General features: G+C 44.9%; 1 protein-coding gene and 1 long non-coding RNA gene across 6 annotated transcripts in view; one reads left to right on the top strand and one right to left on the bottom strand.

Annotated features, from left to right (window-relative positions):
• The window catches only part of METTL9 (methyltransferase 9, His-X-His N1(pi)-histidine), a 51093-nt gene extending 46899 nt beyond the window's left edge, over positions 1 to 4194 (bottom strand). For 2 of the 4 annotated variants that reach the window (XM_082714730.1, XM_082714731.1), the window contains exon 1: positions 2673 to 4194. In XM_082714730.1, the coding sequence (XP_082570856.1) occupies positions 2673 to 2717 (45 nt within the window). In that variant the 5' untranslated portion in view covers positions 2718 to 4194. Of the gene's footprint in view, positions 1 to 192; positions 689 to 2672 lie in introns of those variants that run through there. The other 2 variants (XM_082714728.1, XM_082714729.1) reach the window with 2 other exon arrangements.
• On the top strand, positions 731 to 2547 carry LOC309854966. 2 transcript variants are annotated; one of them, XR_014306501.1, is made up of 2 exons: positions 731 to 838; positions 1771 to 2547. It is a non-coding gene; the product is annotated as an uncharacterized lncRNA (long non-coding RNA). The 2 variants fall into 2 exon arrangements; XR_014306502.1 differs by lacking the exon at positions 731 to 838 and adding an exon at positions 845 to 1687.
• Positions 4195 to 18559: the final 14365 nt, after the last annotated feature.

Raw genomic sequence — 18559 nt, 5'->3', positions numbered from 1 at the left:
GAAAACTTTCTGAAGGGCCGAGGCGGCGGCGGCGGCGGCGACCGCCCCGGGGGTGGGGGTGGGGGTGGGGTGACCCCGCGGTGGCCGCGACGCCCCCGCACAATAGCCCGGGCCGCGCGCGGGAAGGCCGGGCCGCCACGCCCCCCGCCGCAGCCCCCGGAGCCGCGGCGCGACCCCCGCCGGCCGCGTTACCTGGTGGTTGTCCTTCCTGCCGCCCGCGGCCGCCGCCGGCCCGCCGGGGCCGCTCGTCATGTTCACGTACAGCGAGCGGGTGAGCGGGCTCCGCAGCGTCCACATCCTCCGCGCCAGCCACACGGACGCCAGGCTCAGGCACAGCCAGCCCACGAGCAGTCTCATCGGGGGCCGCGGCCGCTCGCTCGGATCACCGCCGGCGCCGCGGCGAGGAGCGGGAGCCGCAGCAGCAGGAGGAGGAGGAGGAGGCGCCGCCGCCTCCGGCCGCCGCCGCCGCCGCCCGGGCTCGAGCCATCGCGCCCAACTCGCCCATCCAGCCCCCTTCAGGGCCGAGGCGGAGGTGGTGGCGGGGGAGGGGGCGGGGTGGGGAGGAGCGGGCGGCGCACAGCCTTCCCGCCTCCCCCTTCCTTTCCGCCTGCGGAACGCCGCCGCCGCCGGCGCCAGTTTCCACCCGGAGCCCTTAGGGAAGGAAGGGCCCGGGCGCCTTCCCCGGCTGCGTGCGCCGCCGCCGGCCGGGAGGCGGGACCAAAAGAGCGCGCCTGCGCCCGGCGCGCGCCGCCCCGCCTGGTGTCGGCGGCGGCTCCACGGAATGGCCGAGATGACTTTTTTTTAATTTTTCTCAGCATCGAGGGAGATCCTTCCGCAGGTAGCTCGTGCGACCTCCCGTCCCTGCGAGGTGCTGCCTCTAGGGCTTCTGGGCCTTCCTCGCTGTCGTCTTGGCCTCTGGGCGTCGCATCCCCCCACCCCGGACCCCCGGCCGCGGCGGCCGCGCGTCGGTCGGGGACGGGCCAGACCCACCCCTCGCTTGCGACGGCCGGTGCCCGTTCTTCCCGGTCCCTGGCTCGGCTGCGTGGTTTCCTCTTCCCACGGAGAGCCCGCGAGCCAGACCCCCTAGGGCCTCCCCCCTGCGCCGCGGGAGCCACAGAGCAGCCCGGAATCTCCCCGACCTCTCCCCTCCCTCGTCCCGGTCCTGTCCCCCGAGCCTGGCAGGTTGCGGGCTGCCTAGTGTCTCAGAGGCGTCCGCGAAAGCTCTCTGCCTTTGTCAGAAGCTGCTGCAAATATTAAAATATTTTCATATGAAACTATAGTTTTATATTACTATTAAATCGCTGCAAAATCGTACGGCAGCGGGGGCACCTGCAAGTCCTATTTGGATGTACTGGCGACCCTGCGCAGGAATGAAGACCCCCCCCCCATGCACACACACACCCGCAGACACACACACACACACACACACACACACACACACACTAGAGGTCCCTTGCTGCTGATGTCCTTGAACTAACCGGCAGAAGTTGGACCCAACACGCTTCACGCGAAAACTCAGCTCTGCGAGCCGTAGTGGACGCGGAGGTTTCTCGGATCCTTTCCAGCCCGAGCCGACCTTAGCAACGTTTCAGAACCCAAGGGCTGCGCTGGGTTCCAGGGTCTGAAGTTCTTCCCGCGGCTACAACCAAAGCTCCAGCTGGGGAGCCACGTATTTCACGGGTTCCAGGTTTGTTTAGAAACGGCTTTTTAATTTTCACTGCCTTAGATACAATGTAAATAACTTTTTTTTTTTTTTTTTGGTTTCCCAAGAAACAAGCCTCTCCGGTTACTCCAGGATTGCACTTGAGAGATGGTCCTTTGGGAAGCAGCGGTGTGGGGATCCCCTGATGAGGACCCAAATCGTCCCTTTAGCCCCCACACAGACATTTTTAGTAGCTTCTAAGAATCTCAGGTCAGCAGTTTTTGGTTGACAGGAATGTCTTGTTTCCCACCAGATAAACGAAATAACAAACTAACAAAAACAGGGGGCGGGGAAACGGGGTGGATACTTTGTGTTCTCTCTTTTCACTGTATTCCCTGACTGTTTCCTGCCAAAACTGCAAAAAGGGAGAACCCCTAAAGCTAGTACAAACCTCGAGTGGTCCTGGCCTAAGTCATGGAAAGGGAACTCTTATTAGGCAATCCAAAGAATTCTGTTTGTTTACCAGGTCAGCTCTCCCTCCTGTGTCTTGAAATCATTGTCGGATAAAGCAGCTCTGTGCAGAAAGCAAGCCTTCCTATTTTTAGAGGGGGTGGGTTGGGGGTGAGGGTGAAAGCAGCAAGGGTATGTAAAGTGACGTCTTCCGTTTCTGAAAACAAAGGAGACAGAAAGGTATGCGCCCCCCACTGTAGAGTAAACCTGAGGAGCCACAGCCCAGAGACTGCAAACTGTGTCAGACCAACCGAGAAGCAACCGGACAGCTGCTGACCTCAAGGATTTGGAGGTCAGTTGACGGCCCATGGAGCCTAGCATCTCAAAGGAGCAGATTGTCATTTTATACCTGAGCAGCTGGCCTGGAAAAATAAATCACCCACACATTTAAAAAAGTCTCTATGATAATCACAAAATAGTCCAATACATGTTATTTACACTTAGCAAGCAGAGGAAGAAACCAAAGCGCACAACACGATCAAATGATTGGCCTAAAGGTAGAGCAAATTCAAGAGCAGACCTTTTCATAGAACTTGGTATCCCCGCTCGTGATCCTTCGATCCATCTAAGAAGCCTCAAGCCTCGCTGCCTCTGTCTTCTCAGAGAGCCTCCTGAATTACGAATGAGGAGGAAGGAAAACAGCAAGAGTAAATATACTAAGCAGAAGTTCAGATTGCCCTCGGGGACTACCCCTTCCTTCATCTACTAGAATGTCACTGCTGTATATTAAAACCTCAATTAAAAACCTCAGTTGTTCATAATGGAGAGGGGAAGAGGCCCAGATCACACGAGAAGCCCCAAACCAGCCAATATCCTTTCTAATGTGGCTTTCATATCCAGTCAGTGATATTCCAAAGATACACAAATGACACCCTCTACTGTACTGATCTCTGCTCACTGCCCTCCTGGGTCATAGCTCTGTGCATGAGCCCCAAATCTTGCCTGGGTACACTTCCCTCTGTAGAACTCCAAGCAAGGGTCCCTTTTGTTGTCATTTGTTCTTAGAAGCTACAGATGACAACATTATGTCCTCTTTCCAGTGACAAAATAGAATGTAAAGGGAGCCCATAGAAAGAGGGACTTGGATCTGTAGAGGGCACAAAATGTGTCAGTCGCTGTGGGTTACTGTCCTCAAAGAGGTAACAGTTTACAGAGAACTCATAAATCACATGTTTTCATAGACTTCTTTTTTTTTTAATAATGTTTTGTAGAGTGTCAGAGAAGTGTGCAAGTATTCCCATATATATTCAGTAGATGTGCCCTGTGGTAATTAAGCAACGAGCACCTCTAAAATATAAAATTAGTAAATGTATTCAGCAGGGTTTTTTTTTTAATTAGTAGATATAGGGGATATTATCTGAACCTGGTTGACCTAATTTCAGTTATAGGCAATGATCACTGTGGTATCTAAGTGATAAATTCAAAGCTCAGGTGAAAGTGCAAACAGTTTTTAAAAATTGGCAACATAAGGGTGCCTGGTTGGCTCAGTGGGTTAAGCCTCTGCCCTCGGCTCAGGTCATGATCTCAGGGTCCTGGGATTGAGCCCCACATCGGGCTCTCTGCTCAGCGGGGAGCCTGCTTCCCCCTCTCTCTCTCTGCCTGCCTCTCTGCCTACTTGTGACCTCTCTCTCTCTGTCAAATGAATAAATAAAATCTTAAAAAAAAAATTGGCAACATAAAGCAGCAGAATTAAGCCAGGAGTCACACCTATAGAAGCAAGTTCAAATAACACCATGTACTCTTGGAGAACTCTCAGTGCTACTCATTAACATAGTGGTGTGACAGAGACTACCTGAGTTTGAAGCGTGGTTCTCTGCTTCTTAATAATAAAATTTGAGGCAAATAATTTGATCTCTCCAAGTCTCAGTCTCCTCATCTGTAAAATGGGAATAATAGTAATGGTTACCTATCTCTTGGGGATGTGGTAATGATTAAAGTATATATTCTTAAAAAGAAAAGTATATATTCTTTAAAAAAATTAAAGTATATATTCTAAGTGTGTGTGTGTGTGGTGCCTCAACAACATAGTAATAAACTCTCCAAAAAAATGTTAATTTGCTCTGGTTTTCACTATAATTTGTATAATCCAGCCTCTTCTGAGCCTCTACTTTCCTCATTTATAAACTAAGGGCCATGATTCTGAGCTGCCTCCTTCATAATACCTCTGAGAATCAGATGATCTGAAAGTCTCAGCCAACATTATGTTCAGTCCTAAAGTGACTGTGGTCTCTGCAAAGCCTCTCGCCATCAAACATTCCCTTAGAGGCCTTGATGAGAGCTCCTCCTCCTAATGTGTCTACTCCTAGGTTCCTTCCTGAGACTTCAAACTAAGGGAGGAAGGGTAAGAAGTGGGGTGGGGATAAAACACAGAACTAGAAAACATTCAAACCTAAAATCACAGAATCAGACAGCAAGCCTAATGCAGATGACTTGTCAGGGATGCCTGTCTTGGTAGGAAAGCCGTTCCCACTCTGATACACAGAACTCCATGCCAGCCGTGGCATTTCACCTGTACAGAACCTTCTGACCCCCACGGCTTCCTTCCCCTGCCCCTCCAGCTATACACCATGGCAACCTTATACCTGTCTCGTCAGGAATAACATCAGAAAGACAAATATCACTTCCATATAGTCAATAAATAACTTACTGAATACATGTCATACACCAGTTACTGGATTAAGTGGAATTAAAAAACAAACAGTGCCTCATACAGCTTGCTGTCTGTGCAGTAGGGAGTTAGACTGTCCAAGGAATCAAAAAATGAATATATAATTACAAACTGCTGTGTGCAAGAAACGAATTGGAAATTGCTAGAACTTACAACAGAGGAATCTAACTTGACTAGGGTACAGGGAATAGAGTATTCAGAGAGAGCTGCCCAGAGGAAGTGTGACATTGCAGCCCTCGTTTTGACATCTTAAGTTTGAGAGTTTCCAAATTGCCCAAGTTCCTCTGGATTATCGGTGCTGTCAGTAATTGTGAGGAAAGAGATAGGGGGACCCTTGGAACCTCCTAGGATGTGAAAACTCACGGTGGGCTATCTATGTCATTATGTTGTACATATACATGACTGCTTTAAGGATCCTTCGAAAAATTGCACATAGTAGTTTAACTCACTTAAAGGAATATATGTTGCATTTTAAAATAACACATTTCAGGGGCGCCTGAGTGGCACAGTGGGTTAAAGCCTCTGCCTTCGCCTCAGGTCATGATCTCAGGGTCCTGGGATCGAGCCCCGCATTGGGGTCTCTGCTCCTCGAAGAGCCTGCTTCCTCTTCTCTCTCTGCCTGCCTCTCTGCCTACTTGTGATCTCTGTCTGTCAAATAAATAAATAAAATCTTAAAAAAAGAACACACACATTTCTACTTCGCAATGTCCTTCTAGTAGGAGGTCTGAGTCAGAGCTCTGAAAAAAAGAGAGAAGGCTGTTGTTTTTCACTCACTTTCTGGGACATTTTCAAAGGTCCAAAGATCTTCTTTGATCTTATTTTAAGTATATTTTCAAAACATCCCTATCCTTGGCCTCTTAATTGCTGTCTCCTGCATGTATGCGGGTTTAGTCTTATGAATGGCCACTTCCTCTCCACCCCATGCTCCGTGTCACTTCATGCCGCTGTGTTTTTATATGCTCATTTTGAAACTATAAAGCCTTTTTGTTTTATAACTATAAAACATTCAAACGTATGGTTCATATGAAATACATGAAAAAAATTGCACGGTACAATGAGAAAGCTTTAAAACTTAAAATCTAAATATGTCACAGTAGACAAAATATGTATGTACATATGTAAACATAAGTGATCTTAAAGAGTTCATATAACATAGCCCAGAACCACATCTCTGCTGGCACGAAAGACGACGACCATTTTATTTTTGCACAACCACATACTGGTCTGAGGATAAGGAAGAATACATTTATGAAAGAGGATACTTGAGCAATCAAGCAACCTGAAAATCAGACAACTATCTCCTTTCTCTGGTGAAAACAGTGATTGATATATATATATTTTTAATAGCCACCACTAATGTTAGTTTGCTTTACATCTCAGCCTAGGATCTTTCTTAAACGTATTGTGTGCACAAACCATTAAACCCAGAGGAAAGGCATTTGGCCTATTAAATAATCAAAACCTCAGCATGGTGAGACCCCCACAGCTGTTTTACTCTGGTTCCTGGTTTCCCCTTAGCAAGCATCCTTTGTTCCATACAGTTTCCTAACACTGACAGTCAATCCTGAAAACAGCTATTAGGCTATTTTACAATAGAAAGTTTACCTCAAGTTCAATAGCTTTGTATGCTCAAGTCTTTCAAAAAAAAGTTTTAGATACGACAGGAGCAGGCATTCGAAGCCAGCAGTTTTTCCTTCCACCAACAGCGCTCAGATTCCATCTGCTTCCTCCAGCCTCCCACACCAGCTCTGGGAGGTAAGAGCAGGAGAAGCCAGCTTTGCCCAGGGACCTCACAAAAGTATAGTTTGTTATCTGTGAATATAAAACAGGTTGCTCTGCCTCCAGAAGCCCAAACTATAACCAAAGCTATAAATGATACTAGAGCCAAATTTGCTGTCTTTTTTTTTTTTTTTTAAGATTTTATTTATTTATTTGAGAGAGAGACAGTGAAAGAGAACATGAGAGGCGAGAAAGTTAGAGGGAGAAGCAGACTCCCCATGGAGCCGGGGGCCCGATGTGTGTCTCGATTCTGGGACTCCGGGACTCTGACCTGAGCTGAAGACAGTTGCTTAGCCAACTGAGCCACCCAGGTGCCCAAATTTGATGTTTTTTAAATATCTTATAAGTTTAAACAAATTCCCTGAGGAAATTTTTCCTTTAAGAAAATTTTAAAGGAAAAAATTTAAAGGAAAATTTTCTTGGGGTGCCTGGATGGCTCAGTGGGTTGGGGCCTCTGCCTTCGGTTCAGGTCATGATCCCAGGGTCCTGAGATCGAGCCCCGAATCGGGCTCTCTGCTCAGCGGGGAGCCTGCTTCCTCCTCTCTCTCTCTCTGCCTGCCTCTCTGCCTGCTTGTGATCTCTGTCTGTCAAATAAATAAATAAAATCTAAGAAAAAGGAAAATTTTCTTAAAATTTTAATAAAGAGACAGATTTACAGATAATTTTTACCACATCTACAATGCTCATCACGATTATTCAATGAAATAAGTTTTTTTTAAGGTTCTATTTATTGATTTGAGAGAGAGAGAGCATGAGAAAGAGAGTGATAACAAGCAGCAGGGAGGGGTAGAGGGAGAAGCAGGCTCCCTGCTGAGCAAGGAGCCCAATGCAGGACTCAATCCCACGACCCAGGGATCATGACCCAAGCTGAAGGCAGATGCTTAACTGACTGAGCCACCCAGGCGCCCCGGAAAAAGTCTTCAAGGAAAAAAAGTTAAGTTATTCCTGTAGTTATTTGATAGCACAATTGATTAATTTTTAGATTCTCCAACACCCTGTTTGATACATGGACTAGAATTTCTCCATTGTTCTAGACATGGGCATATTTTCATTTGATACATGGTAGATCATATCATATCTAAGAACATTTAATATTTGTTAATTCTTTTACCCCATTTAGAATTTATATCTGGACACAAGTGTCAGGAATATGTTATATTTTTGACATATGTTTTAAAGATGTTTTAAGAAAAAAAAATCAGAGCCACCTGGGTGGCTCAGTGATTTAAGCCTCCTCCTTCGGCTCGGGTCCTGATCCCAGGGTCCTGGGATCGAGCCCCGCATCAGGCTCTCTGCTGAGCAGAGAGCCTGCTTCTCCTCCTTTCTGCCTGGCCCTCTACCCACTTGTGATATTTCTCTCTGTCAAATAAATAAATAAAATCTTTTTAAAAAATTAAATCGGGTATTTTTTTTAAGATTTTATTTATTTATTTATTATTTATTGTGTGAGAGAGAGAGCGAGCGAGCTCCCGCACAAGCGGGGAGAATAACAGGCTCCCTGCCGAGCAAGCAGTCTGACTCGGGACTTGATCCCAACACCCTGGGATCATGACCTGAGCAGAAGGCAGTGGCTTAACCCACTGAGCCAAATCGGGTATTTTTTTTTTAAGGTTTTATTTATTTATTTATTTATTTATTTATTTATTTATTTATTTGACAGAGGGAGAGATAGTGAGAGAGCACAAGCAGGGGGAACTGCAGGCAGAGGGAGAGGGAGAAGCAGACTCCCCACCAAGCGGAGAGTCCTACATGGCGTTCAATCCCAGGACCCCGGGATCATGACCTGAGCGGAAAGCAGATGCTTAACTGATTGAGCCACCCAGGTGCCCCTAAGTCAGGTCTTTGGCATGATAGGCAGTACATGCAGTTGCTCATCAAAACTGCCCTGAAAAAAATTCTGGAAATAGGGAAATAAAATCGGTAAGAATCACATTTTGGGAAAGCATATGTCTAATGGATTAGAGCAAAGAGATGCAAAGTCACCTTTTAGAAAAGCAGGTCCCCAAGGCAAGACTTGACTGCAGATTGACTGAAGGAAGGTCCTAACATATCTATAGAAAAAACAGTTCATTGTGGGTGGAGGTGGAGAGAAGCGTCAGCCTTAGAAAATAGAAAGGCAGGCTGATTTCATCATCGATCTCCATCATCGGCCCAGGAAGCAGTGCCCTCCGCTTGGCTCAGTGTGGCCGATGTCTCTCTCTGTGTGGATGGAGATGGGTGCATCCATTTTATCCAGGTTTCATGACATCATCCATTAACATCATTCTAAATGGCCGCGTCCCTCATTCCATGCTCACCGCATGGTGGGGATGTGCGGACGGGGAATGCAAGGATCTGTCTCGTTGACAAATTTCTCAGTATAAATTAGTAAATAGGTTTGGGTGGGGTTTTTTTTTTTGGGGGGGGGGTTGTGTTTTGTTTTGTTTTTTTGCACTGGGCTGGGAGTTTGGCCTATGCTAATGTCTCTATGGGAAGTGATTCCTTCTCAGCATACCCACACATCAGGTTTCGGCCCCAGCAAAACCTTAGGCAATGGTGATTTTCCCACCCCAAGCTCCTTATGGGGACTGAAGTTGGCTAGTGAGCTTTCCTTCACCCAACAAATATCGGACCTCATTTGTCTGAAAAGTGCCATGGGTAGGAATGCGAATGTTCCCAGAGTGCTCAGACATGCCTGAGGTTCTCTTTCAGGGTCTTTTTTTTTTTTTTTTTTTTTAAAGATTTTATTTATTTACTTGACAGACAGAGAACACAAGTAGGCAGAGAGGCAGACAGAGAGGAAGGGAAGCAGGCCCCCTGCTGAGCAGAGAGCCCGATGCGGGACTCGATCCCAGGACCCTGAGATCATGACCTGAGCCGAAGGCAGCGGCTTAACCCACTGAGCCACCCAGGCGCCCCTATTTCAGGGTCTTTATTCCCCCCCTACGCGTTCCCAGTCCCTGAACCCCATGTCAGTTCATCCAGCTCTCACCTTTATCCTCAAAACCAGGGTGAGCATTCAGACCAGGAGGCAGGAAACTCAGATTCTGGTTACATCCCTGACGTTTTCCAGGTGACCTTCGAAAATTACATCCCCTTAATTATTTGGACTGTAAAAATGATACTTAATAAAGACCACCTGCACACGTGCACCTGGATTAGACTCCCAGTTACAGGATCTGTTCCTTCACTGTTTACTTTCTTTTGCGAATTTGGAATTCTGTGGATTTTCCCCCCAATGCTAGAACAAACATATCTGTACTTACATAGTACAAAAGAGAAGCAATTTAACTGTTTTCCCACACTCTTTTTTTTTTTTCTTTAAGATTTTATTTATTTATTTGACAGAGATCACAAGCAGGCAGAGAGGCAGGCAGAGAGAGAGGAGGAAGCAGGCTCCCCGCTGAGCAGAGAGCCCAATTCGGGACTCAATTCCAGGACCCTGAGATCATCGATTCTAGGACCCTGAGATCATGACCTGAGCAGAAGGCAGAGGCCTAACCCACTGAGCCACCCAGGCACCCCGTCCCACACTCTTTAACAAAAAATCTCACCAGTTCAGAGTTCCCTAGGAAATAATTTACTGCGCCAGGTGCATACCTATGACGAAGTTTGTAAGCAGAGACAACTGTATGCTTGACAAATTGTCAGCTTCTTACCACCCGAAGCCAAAGACCTTGCATTTCTTAGGCCCCATATCCATCACCCTTCCCCTTTGTGTGAGGCTTGCCCAGTTCCCGGGGAGGCATTTGGGTAGAAAAGTACTCTAGAAATGAAAATGGGTGTATTTTTACCCCCATGAAATTCTAGATCTGGGCCACAGCCTTGCTCTTCATGAACAGGTCACTAGAAACGACAAGGGACACTCGGACACTCCATACCACATATCCTGCTGTGTCTTACATATGGCATCTCTTTTAATCTTTGTTACAATCTAACAAGGTTGATACTATTGTTACCGCCCCCAGACCCTGCCAAACAGGCAAGGCCCATAAAGCTTCCATTGCACAGCCAGTGAGTGGTTGAGGCAGGATTTTAAAGTAGGCGGCCTGGTTGTAGAACCCACATTCTTTACTCAATGCTCTACTGCCTCCTAGTGTTAATTAGCCGTTCTCAGCCCATGAGCATCAGTGTCCCCGGGGGTGCTAGTTACAGTGCAGGTTCCTGGGCAGCTCAAGTGTCTGATTCAGAATCTGGCTGTAAACAGGGAGACTGAAACATGCCTCACAGGGATAAGTCAGGGAAGAGGTTCTTAGCAGAAGCAATATGTAGTTTAATTTAAAAAAATTACTAAAAAGAATATTCGATAGTCACACACTTTTTTAATGAGGTAATGATTTTTTAAAATTTTATTTATTTATCAGAGAGAGAGAGAGCACGCACAGGTAGGCAGAGGCGGAGAGAGAAGCAGGCTCCCTGCCGAGCAAGGAGCCGAATGCAGGAATTAATTCCGGGACCCTGGAATCATGACCTGAGCCAAAGGCGGCAGCTTAACCCACTGAACCACCCAGGCATCCCTAGGTAATGATTTTTTAAGTGTTGAAATAACCTAAAAGAAGGGCGCCTGGTGGCTCAGTGGGTTAAGCCGCTGCCTTCGGCTCGGGTCATGATCTCAGGGTCCTGGGATCGAGTCCCGCATCAGGCTCTCTGCTCGGCGGGGAGCCTGCTTCCTCCTCTCTCTCTCTGCCTGCCTCTCTGCCTACTTGGGATCTCTGTCTGTCAAATAAATAATAATAAAAAAAAAATCTTAAAAAAAAAAAAGAAAAGAAATAACCTAAAAGAAGAAAATGACATTTCCTGTTTTTAAAAGATGTATTTATTTATTTGAGAAAGAGAGAGCACTGTGGGGAAGGTATGGGGAGGAATGCAGAAGGGGTAGGGACAGACAGGGAGGGAGAGAATCTCAAGCAGTCTGCATGCCCAGCTACGGGACAGACACAGGGCTCAATCCCATGACCTGAGCTGAAATCAAGAGTTGGACACTTAACCGACCGAGCCACCCAGGTGCCCCAAACATGACATTTCTAAATAGCAAGTCAAATGCATTTGTGTATTCACTTCAGGACAATATCCCAAAAATAAAATGAAAACAATTTCTGTGATCTGTAAATATTTTTTAAACCAGGTAATTCATCCTCTGTAGTGTATAATTCCTGAGTTTTGATAAATGCATACAACTGTGCATTTGTCGATCCAAATATAGAATATTTCCATTCCCTAAAAAAATTTGCAGCATCCCTTGTTGTCAACTTCTCTCCCCACCTTAGATCCTGGCAATAACTGATGTGTCTGCTGCCCTGATGGTTTTACCCTTTCCAGAATATTCTTTAAATGGAATCATATAGTAGATAATCTTTTGAGTCTGGCTTCTTTCATTCAGCATTATGTGCTTGGCATTCACTCACACTGATGTATCAATAAATCTGTCTTCTTACTGACATATATCATTTCATGATGTAGATGTACCACAATTTGTTTACCTATTAACCAGTTGGATATTTGAGTTATTTCCAGGTTTTTTTAGATGTGTGATTGTGAGTAAATCTGCCTAAACAATTGTGTACATTTTTTTTTTAAGATTTTATTTATTTATCTGTCAGAGAGAGAGCGAGCGAGAGTGAGCACAGGCAGAGTCAGAGGGAGAAGCAGGCTCCCCGCGGAGCAAGGAGCCCGATGTGGGACTCGATCCCATGATGCCGGGATGATGACCTGAGCCGAAGGCAGCTGCTCAACCAACTGAGCCACCCAGGCATCCCAACAATTGTGTACATTTTTTAAAAAAGATTTTTTTTGTTTATTTGTCAGAGAGAGAGAGCATGAGGCAGGGGGAGAGGCAGAGGGAAAGGGAGATGTAGGCTCCCTGCTGAGCAAGGAGCCCAGTGGGGGACTCGATCCCAGGACCCCGGGACCATGACCTGAGCAGAAGGCAGGTACCCAACCAACTGAGCCACCCAGGTGTCCCTGTGTGCATATTTTATGTAAATGTAGGTTTTGTTCTCTTGAGCAAATAACTAGCAATGGCATTTTTGGATTCTATGTCAGATTCTATGTCTATTTAACTTTCTAATAAGCTGTCAAATTGTTTTCCAAAGCAGCTGTGCCATTTTAATTCTCCCAGGGCTGTCTGAGTTCTGGGTGCTCCACAACCTTGTCACCACGTGGTATTGTCAGGGTTTTTTTTTAGCCATTCCAGTAGTTAGATAGTGGTATTTCGCTGCGGTTTTAATTTGCCTTTTCCCAGGAAAACCAATAATGTTAAAGATCTTTTCACGTACTTATTTTCCATCTGTGTATTTTCTTTGGTAGAATGTCTATTCAGATAGTTGCCCATTTTTTATTGGGTTCTTTCTTATCTTTTATTTGGTTGTGAGAGGTTGGGTTTTTTTTTTAAGATTTTATTTATTTATTTGACAGAGATCACAAGTAGGCAGAGAAGCAGGCATAGAGAGAGAGGAGGAAGCAGGCTCCCTGCTGAGCACAGTGTAGGTTGGGGCTCGTTGCGGGGTTTGACCCGAGAACCCCCAGATCACAACCAGAGCCAAAGTCAGTTGTTTAACAGACTGAGCCACTCAAGCACCCCATGACATAGTATTATTAACTACAGTCACCATTCTTCTTTTAAAGATTTTATTTATTTGAGGAAGTGAGTGAGAGAGAGAGAGAGAGAGTGCACAAGCTGGGGGGAGGAAGAGGGAGAAGGAGACCCCCCACTGAGCAGGGGGCCCAGTGCCGGGATCCACTCCAGGATCCTGGGATCATGACCTGAGCTGAAGGCAGATGCTTAACAACTGAGCCACCCAGGCGCCCCAGCACTGTGTAAGTTTAAGGTATATAATATAATGCCTTGACTTACATATATTGTCTAATGATGACCACAATCAGTTTAGTTAACAGCTGTCACCTCATAGAGACACAAAAAGGGAAAAAGAAATAAAATGGTTTTTTTCCTTGTATGGGAACTCTTAGGATTTACTCGCTTAACAACTTTCAAATATACCATCTGGCAGTCTTAACTATAGTCCTTGTGTTGTACATTACATCCTTGGGACTTACTGATAAATGGAAAGTTGTGCTTTTTAACCACCTTTCTTCTCTTCCTCCCCTGCCTCTGGTAACCACAAATCTGATTTTTTTTTTTTTTTCTGTGAGTTTTGTTTTGGTTTGGGGGTTTCTTGGTTGTTGGCTTTTTGTTTGTTTGTTTGTTAGAATCTACTGATAAGTGAGATCATACAGTGTTTCTCTTTCCCTGTCTTAGTTCTCTTAGCATAATGCCCTCAAGGGCTCTCTGTATTGTCACAGATATTAAGATTTCCTTCTCTTTATGGCAAATTTCCATTTCACTGCTTTACCCATTCATCGGTCTTTGGACTCTTAGGTTGTTTCCCTCCGTTGGTTATGTAAATAATGCTGCAGTGAACATGGGAGTACAGATAACCCAACAGGGGTTTTCTTTTCCTTCAGATAATCCCCAGAACTAGAATTGCTGAATCATATGGTAGTTCAATTTTCAACTTTTTGAGAAACTTCCGTACTGTTCTCTACAGTGGCTACACCAAATTTACATTGCCACCGACAGTGCGCAGGCTTCCCTTTTCTCCACATCTTTGCTAACATTTCTTATCTCTAATTTTTTGGGTGATAGCTGTTCACACAGGCATCTGTTTCCAATTTCATCTGTTTCTAATCTTATTTCCTCCTCCTGCTTGATTTGGGTTTAATTGGCTCTCCTTTTCCTAGTTTCCTTTTTAAAAAATTTTTATTTATTTGAGAGAGCGAAAGAGAGAGTGCATGAGCTGGAGGTGGGCGTGGGGTAGGGGCAGAAGAAGAGGGAGAAGCAGACTCCCCACTGAGCAGGGAGCCTGATGTGGGGCTTGACCTGGGATCATGACCTGAGCAGAAGGCAGCCGCTTAATCTTAATTCACTGAGCCACCCAGACACCCCCTTTTTCTAGTTTCTTTTTTTTTTTTTAAGATTTTATTTATTTTATTTGACAGAGATCACAAGTAGGCAGAGAGGTGGGGGTGGGGGAAGCAGGCTCCCTGCTGAGCAGAGAGCCCGACTCAGGGCTCCATCCCATGACCCTGTAATCATGACCCTGTGATTAATTCACTGAGCCACCCAGGCACCCCCTTTTTCTAGTTTCTTAAGGTGGAAACATAGGTTATTGATTTGAAACCCTTCTTTTCTTTTTTTTTTTTTCCTAATATAAGCATTGAACCCCACAGACTACCTTTTAGGCTCTGCTCTTGATGAATTCCACAAATTTTGATAAATTATAGTTTTCATTTTTGTTCTGTTCAAAATATGTTGTAGTTTCCTTGGTGACTTTCTCTTTAACCTGTGAATTACTTAAAAGCGTGTTTTGAGGGGCACCTGGGTGGCTCAGTCACTTGAGCATCTGGCTCTTATTTTGGCTTGATTTGGGGTCATGATCTTAGAGTCCTGGGATCAGACCTGTGTCTGGCTCTGTGCTGGGAGCCTACTTGGGATTCTCTCTCTCTCTTTCTCCTTCTGACCTCCCTGCCCCTCGACCCCCACCCGTGGCTCATGCACATACTCTCTCCAAAAAAAAAGAGAAAAAGTGCTTTTTTAACTTCCAGATTTTGGAATATTTCCCAGGTATGTTTGTTACTGGTCTCAGTTTAGTACCATTCTAACCAGAAGACATACTATACATACTTTATATGATTTCTATTCTTTCACATGGGTTGTTTCTTTTACTGCCCATAAGACGGTCTATCTTGGTAAATGTTTCATTGGTACTTGAAAAGAAGGTATATTTTGCTGTTGCTGGGCAAACCGTTCTATAAATGGCAACTAGGTCAAGTTTCTTGATAGTATTGTTCACTTCTTCCATATCCTTATTGATTTGCTTTCTACTTGGCCCTATTGATTACTAAGAAGTGAGGTTTCCACCTAAAATTGTGGATTTTTCGGGGTACCTGGTGGTTCAGTTGGTAGAGCATGTGACTCTTGATCTTGGAGTCATGAATTTGAGCCTCACACTGGGGAAAGAGTTTCCTTAAAAAAAATTATTTAAAAATTATAAAATTGTGGATTTGTCTATGTTTCCATTCACTTCTATTAAGTTTTTTGCTTCATGCATTTTGAAGTTCCGTGGTTGGGTACATACACATGTAGGATTATTACATTTTGTTGGTAAATTGACCCATTTATTATGTGAGCTGTCCCTCTATCCCTGGTAATATTCCTTCTTCTGAAGTTGACTTAAATATTAACATGGTCACTCCAACTTTTCTTAGATTACTGTTTACGTGTTACACTTTTCGGTCCTTTGTCTTTTAAAATATCTATGTCTTCATATTTAAAGTAGATTTTTGGGGCACCTGGGTGGTTCAGTGGGTTAAGCCTCTGCTTCAGCTCAGGTCATGATCTTAGGATCTTGGGATCAAGCCGCACATCAGGCTCTCTGCTCAGCGGGGAGTCGGCTTCCCCATCTCTCTCTGCCTGCCTCTCTGCCTACTTGTGATCTCTCTCTCTGTCAAATAAATAAATAAAATCTTTAAGAGCAAAAAAGTAGATTTTGGGGGGAGCTGGACCCTGGGTGGCTCATTGGTTAAATGTCCAGTTCTTTTTTTTTTTTTTAAAGATTTTATTTATTTATTTGACAGACAGAGATCACAAGTAGGCAGAGGCAGGCAGAGAGAGAGAGGGGGAAGCAGGCTCCCTGCTGAGCAGAGAGCCCGATGCGGGGCTCGATCCCAGGACCCTGAGATCATGACCTGAGCCGAAGGCAGAGGCTTTAACCCACTGAACCACCAGGCACCCCTGTTTAAACCATTGTATTTAATGTAATATTGATTAAATCTAACACCTAGCTAGTTGTTTTCTCTCTGTTCTATTCTTGGCCCTCTTTCCTCTTTTTCTGCCTGCTTTTAGGTTGAATAATTTTTATTATGTTATCTTTACTATAGGCTTATTATTCATGTCTCATTTTTATTTTTTTCAAAGATTTTATTTATTTATTTGACAGAGAGAGACAACACAAGCAGGGGGAGTGGGAGAAACAGGTTTCCCACTGTGCAGGGAGCCTGATTCGGGGCTTGATCTCAGGACCCTGGGATCATGACCTGAGCCGAAGGGAGACACTTAATGACTAAGCCACCCAGGTGCCCCATTCATGCCTCATTAAAAAACACACACACACACATATTTAATGGTTGCCCTGAAGTTCACAATATACATCTTTGATTAAACACATCCTCCTTTAAAATAATGATATACTTTCTATATAGTATAAAACCTTTTAGCAATATATGACATATTCTTCCCTCTCATCTTTTAGGCTATTGTTAGCCTGTATTTTATTTTTGCACATACTGTAATTCCAAATTACACTGCTGCCTATTTTTTTTTTCAAGATTTTATGTATTTATTTGACAGAGAGAAATCACAAGTAGATGGAGAGGCAGGCACAGAGAGAGAGAGAAGCAGGCTCCCTGATGAGCACAGAGTCTGATGCGGGACTCGATCCCAGGACCCTGAGATCATGACCTGAGCCAAAGGCAGCTGCTTAACCCACTGAGCCACCCAGGCGCCCCACTGCCTATTTTTTTTAAAAGATGTACTTATTTATTTTAGAGAGAGAGAGAGTGCGAGCAGGGGAAGGAACAGAGGGAAAGAGAGAATTTCAAGCAGATTCTGTGCTGAGCATGGACTTGACGTGGGGCTCAAGCTCAAGACCCCAAGATCATGATCTGAACCAAAACCAAGAGTCAGTCTCTCAACCAACAGAGCCACCCAGAGGCCCCTACACTGCTCCTGCTTTTGCTTTAGATAGTCAATCATCTTTTATTGAAAATTTAGTGGAGATAATTGTGGATTCACATTCTGTGGTAAGAAAGAGTACAGAGTTATTCCACACAATCTTTACCCAGTTTACCCTCACGGTAACGTCTTAACAAGCTATGGCACATTATCCCAGCCAGGATTTTGACACTGTTACCAATCCACTAATATTCAGATTTCCAGAGTTTTACTTTCATGTGTGTGTTAGTTCCAGACAGTTTTATCACATGTGGGTTCAGTATCCACTACCACTGTCAAGATACACCACAATTCCACCCCCGCAAGGATTGCTTGTGTTGCCCTGTTAGAGCCACGCTCATCTCTGTCCCTTTCCACTCCCATCTTAAACCTCTGGCCACCACTTTACTGGCCTCCATTTCTACAATTTTTCCATTTCAACAAATGTTATATAAAAGGAACCATATGGGGCGCCTGGGTGGCTCAGTGGGTTAAGCCGCTGCCTTCGGCTCGGGTCATGATCTCAGGGTCCTGGGATCGAGTCCCGCATCGGGCTCTCTGCTCAGCAGGGAGCCTGTTTCCTCCTCTCTCTCTGCCTGCCTCTCTGCCTACTTGTGATCTCTCTCTGTCAAATAAATAAATAAAATCTTTAAAAAAAAAAAACATATGGTATATAACCTGTGATTGGATTTTTCATTCAGTATAATTCCCTGGAGAACCATCCATGTTGATGTGTATATCAATAGTTTGTTCATTTTTATAGCTGAATAGTATTCCATGGTTTATGTATATCATAGCTTGTTTAACCACTAATTTGTTGAAGGACATCTGAGCTGTTGTAGTTTTTGGCTGTTATGAAACAAGTTGTTACGAATACTCATTTATGGGTTATTGTGTAAATACAAGTTTTCACTTCTCTGGGATAAATACCCCCAAATACAATCACTGTGTTGCATGGTAACTGCATGTTTATTTTTTTTTTCCTTAAATATTTTATTTATTTATTTGACAGACAGAGAGATCACAAGTAGGCAGAGAGGCAGGCAGAGAGAGAGAGGGGGAAGCAGAGAGCCTGATGCGGGGCTCGATCCCAGGACCCCTGAGATCATTACCTGAGCGGAAGGCAGAGGCTCAACCCACTGAGCCACCCAGGAGCCCCATGCATGTTTAGTTTTATAAGAAGTTGTCAAAATGTATTCCATAGTGGTGATAC

The sequence above is a fragment of the Mustela nivalis genome (genome assembly GCF_964662115.1).
Source record: "Mustela nivalis genome assembly, chromosome: 19".
Taxonomy (NCBI): domain Eukaryota; kingdom Metazoa; phylum Chordata; class Mammalia; order Carnivora; family Mustelidae; genus Mustela; species Mustela nivalis.
The sequence above is the reverse complement of the archived record's forward strand: the minus strand, read 5'-3'. Positions and strand labels throughout refer to the sequence as shown.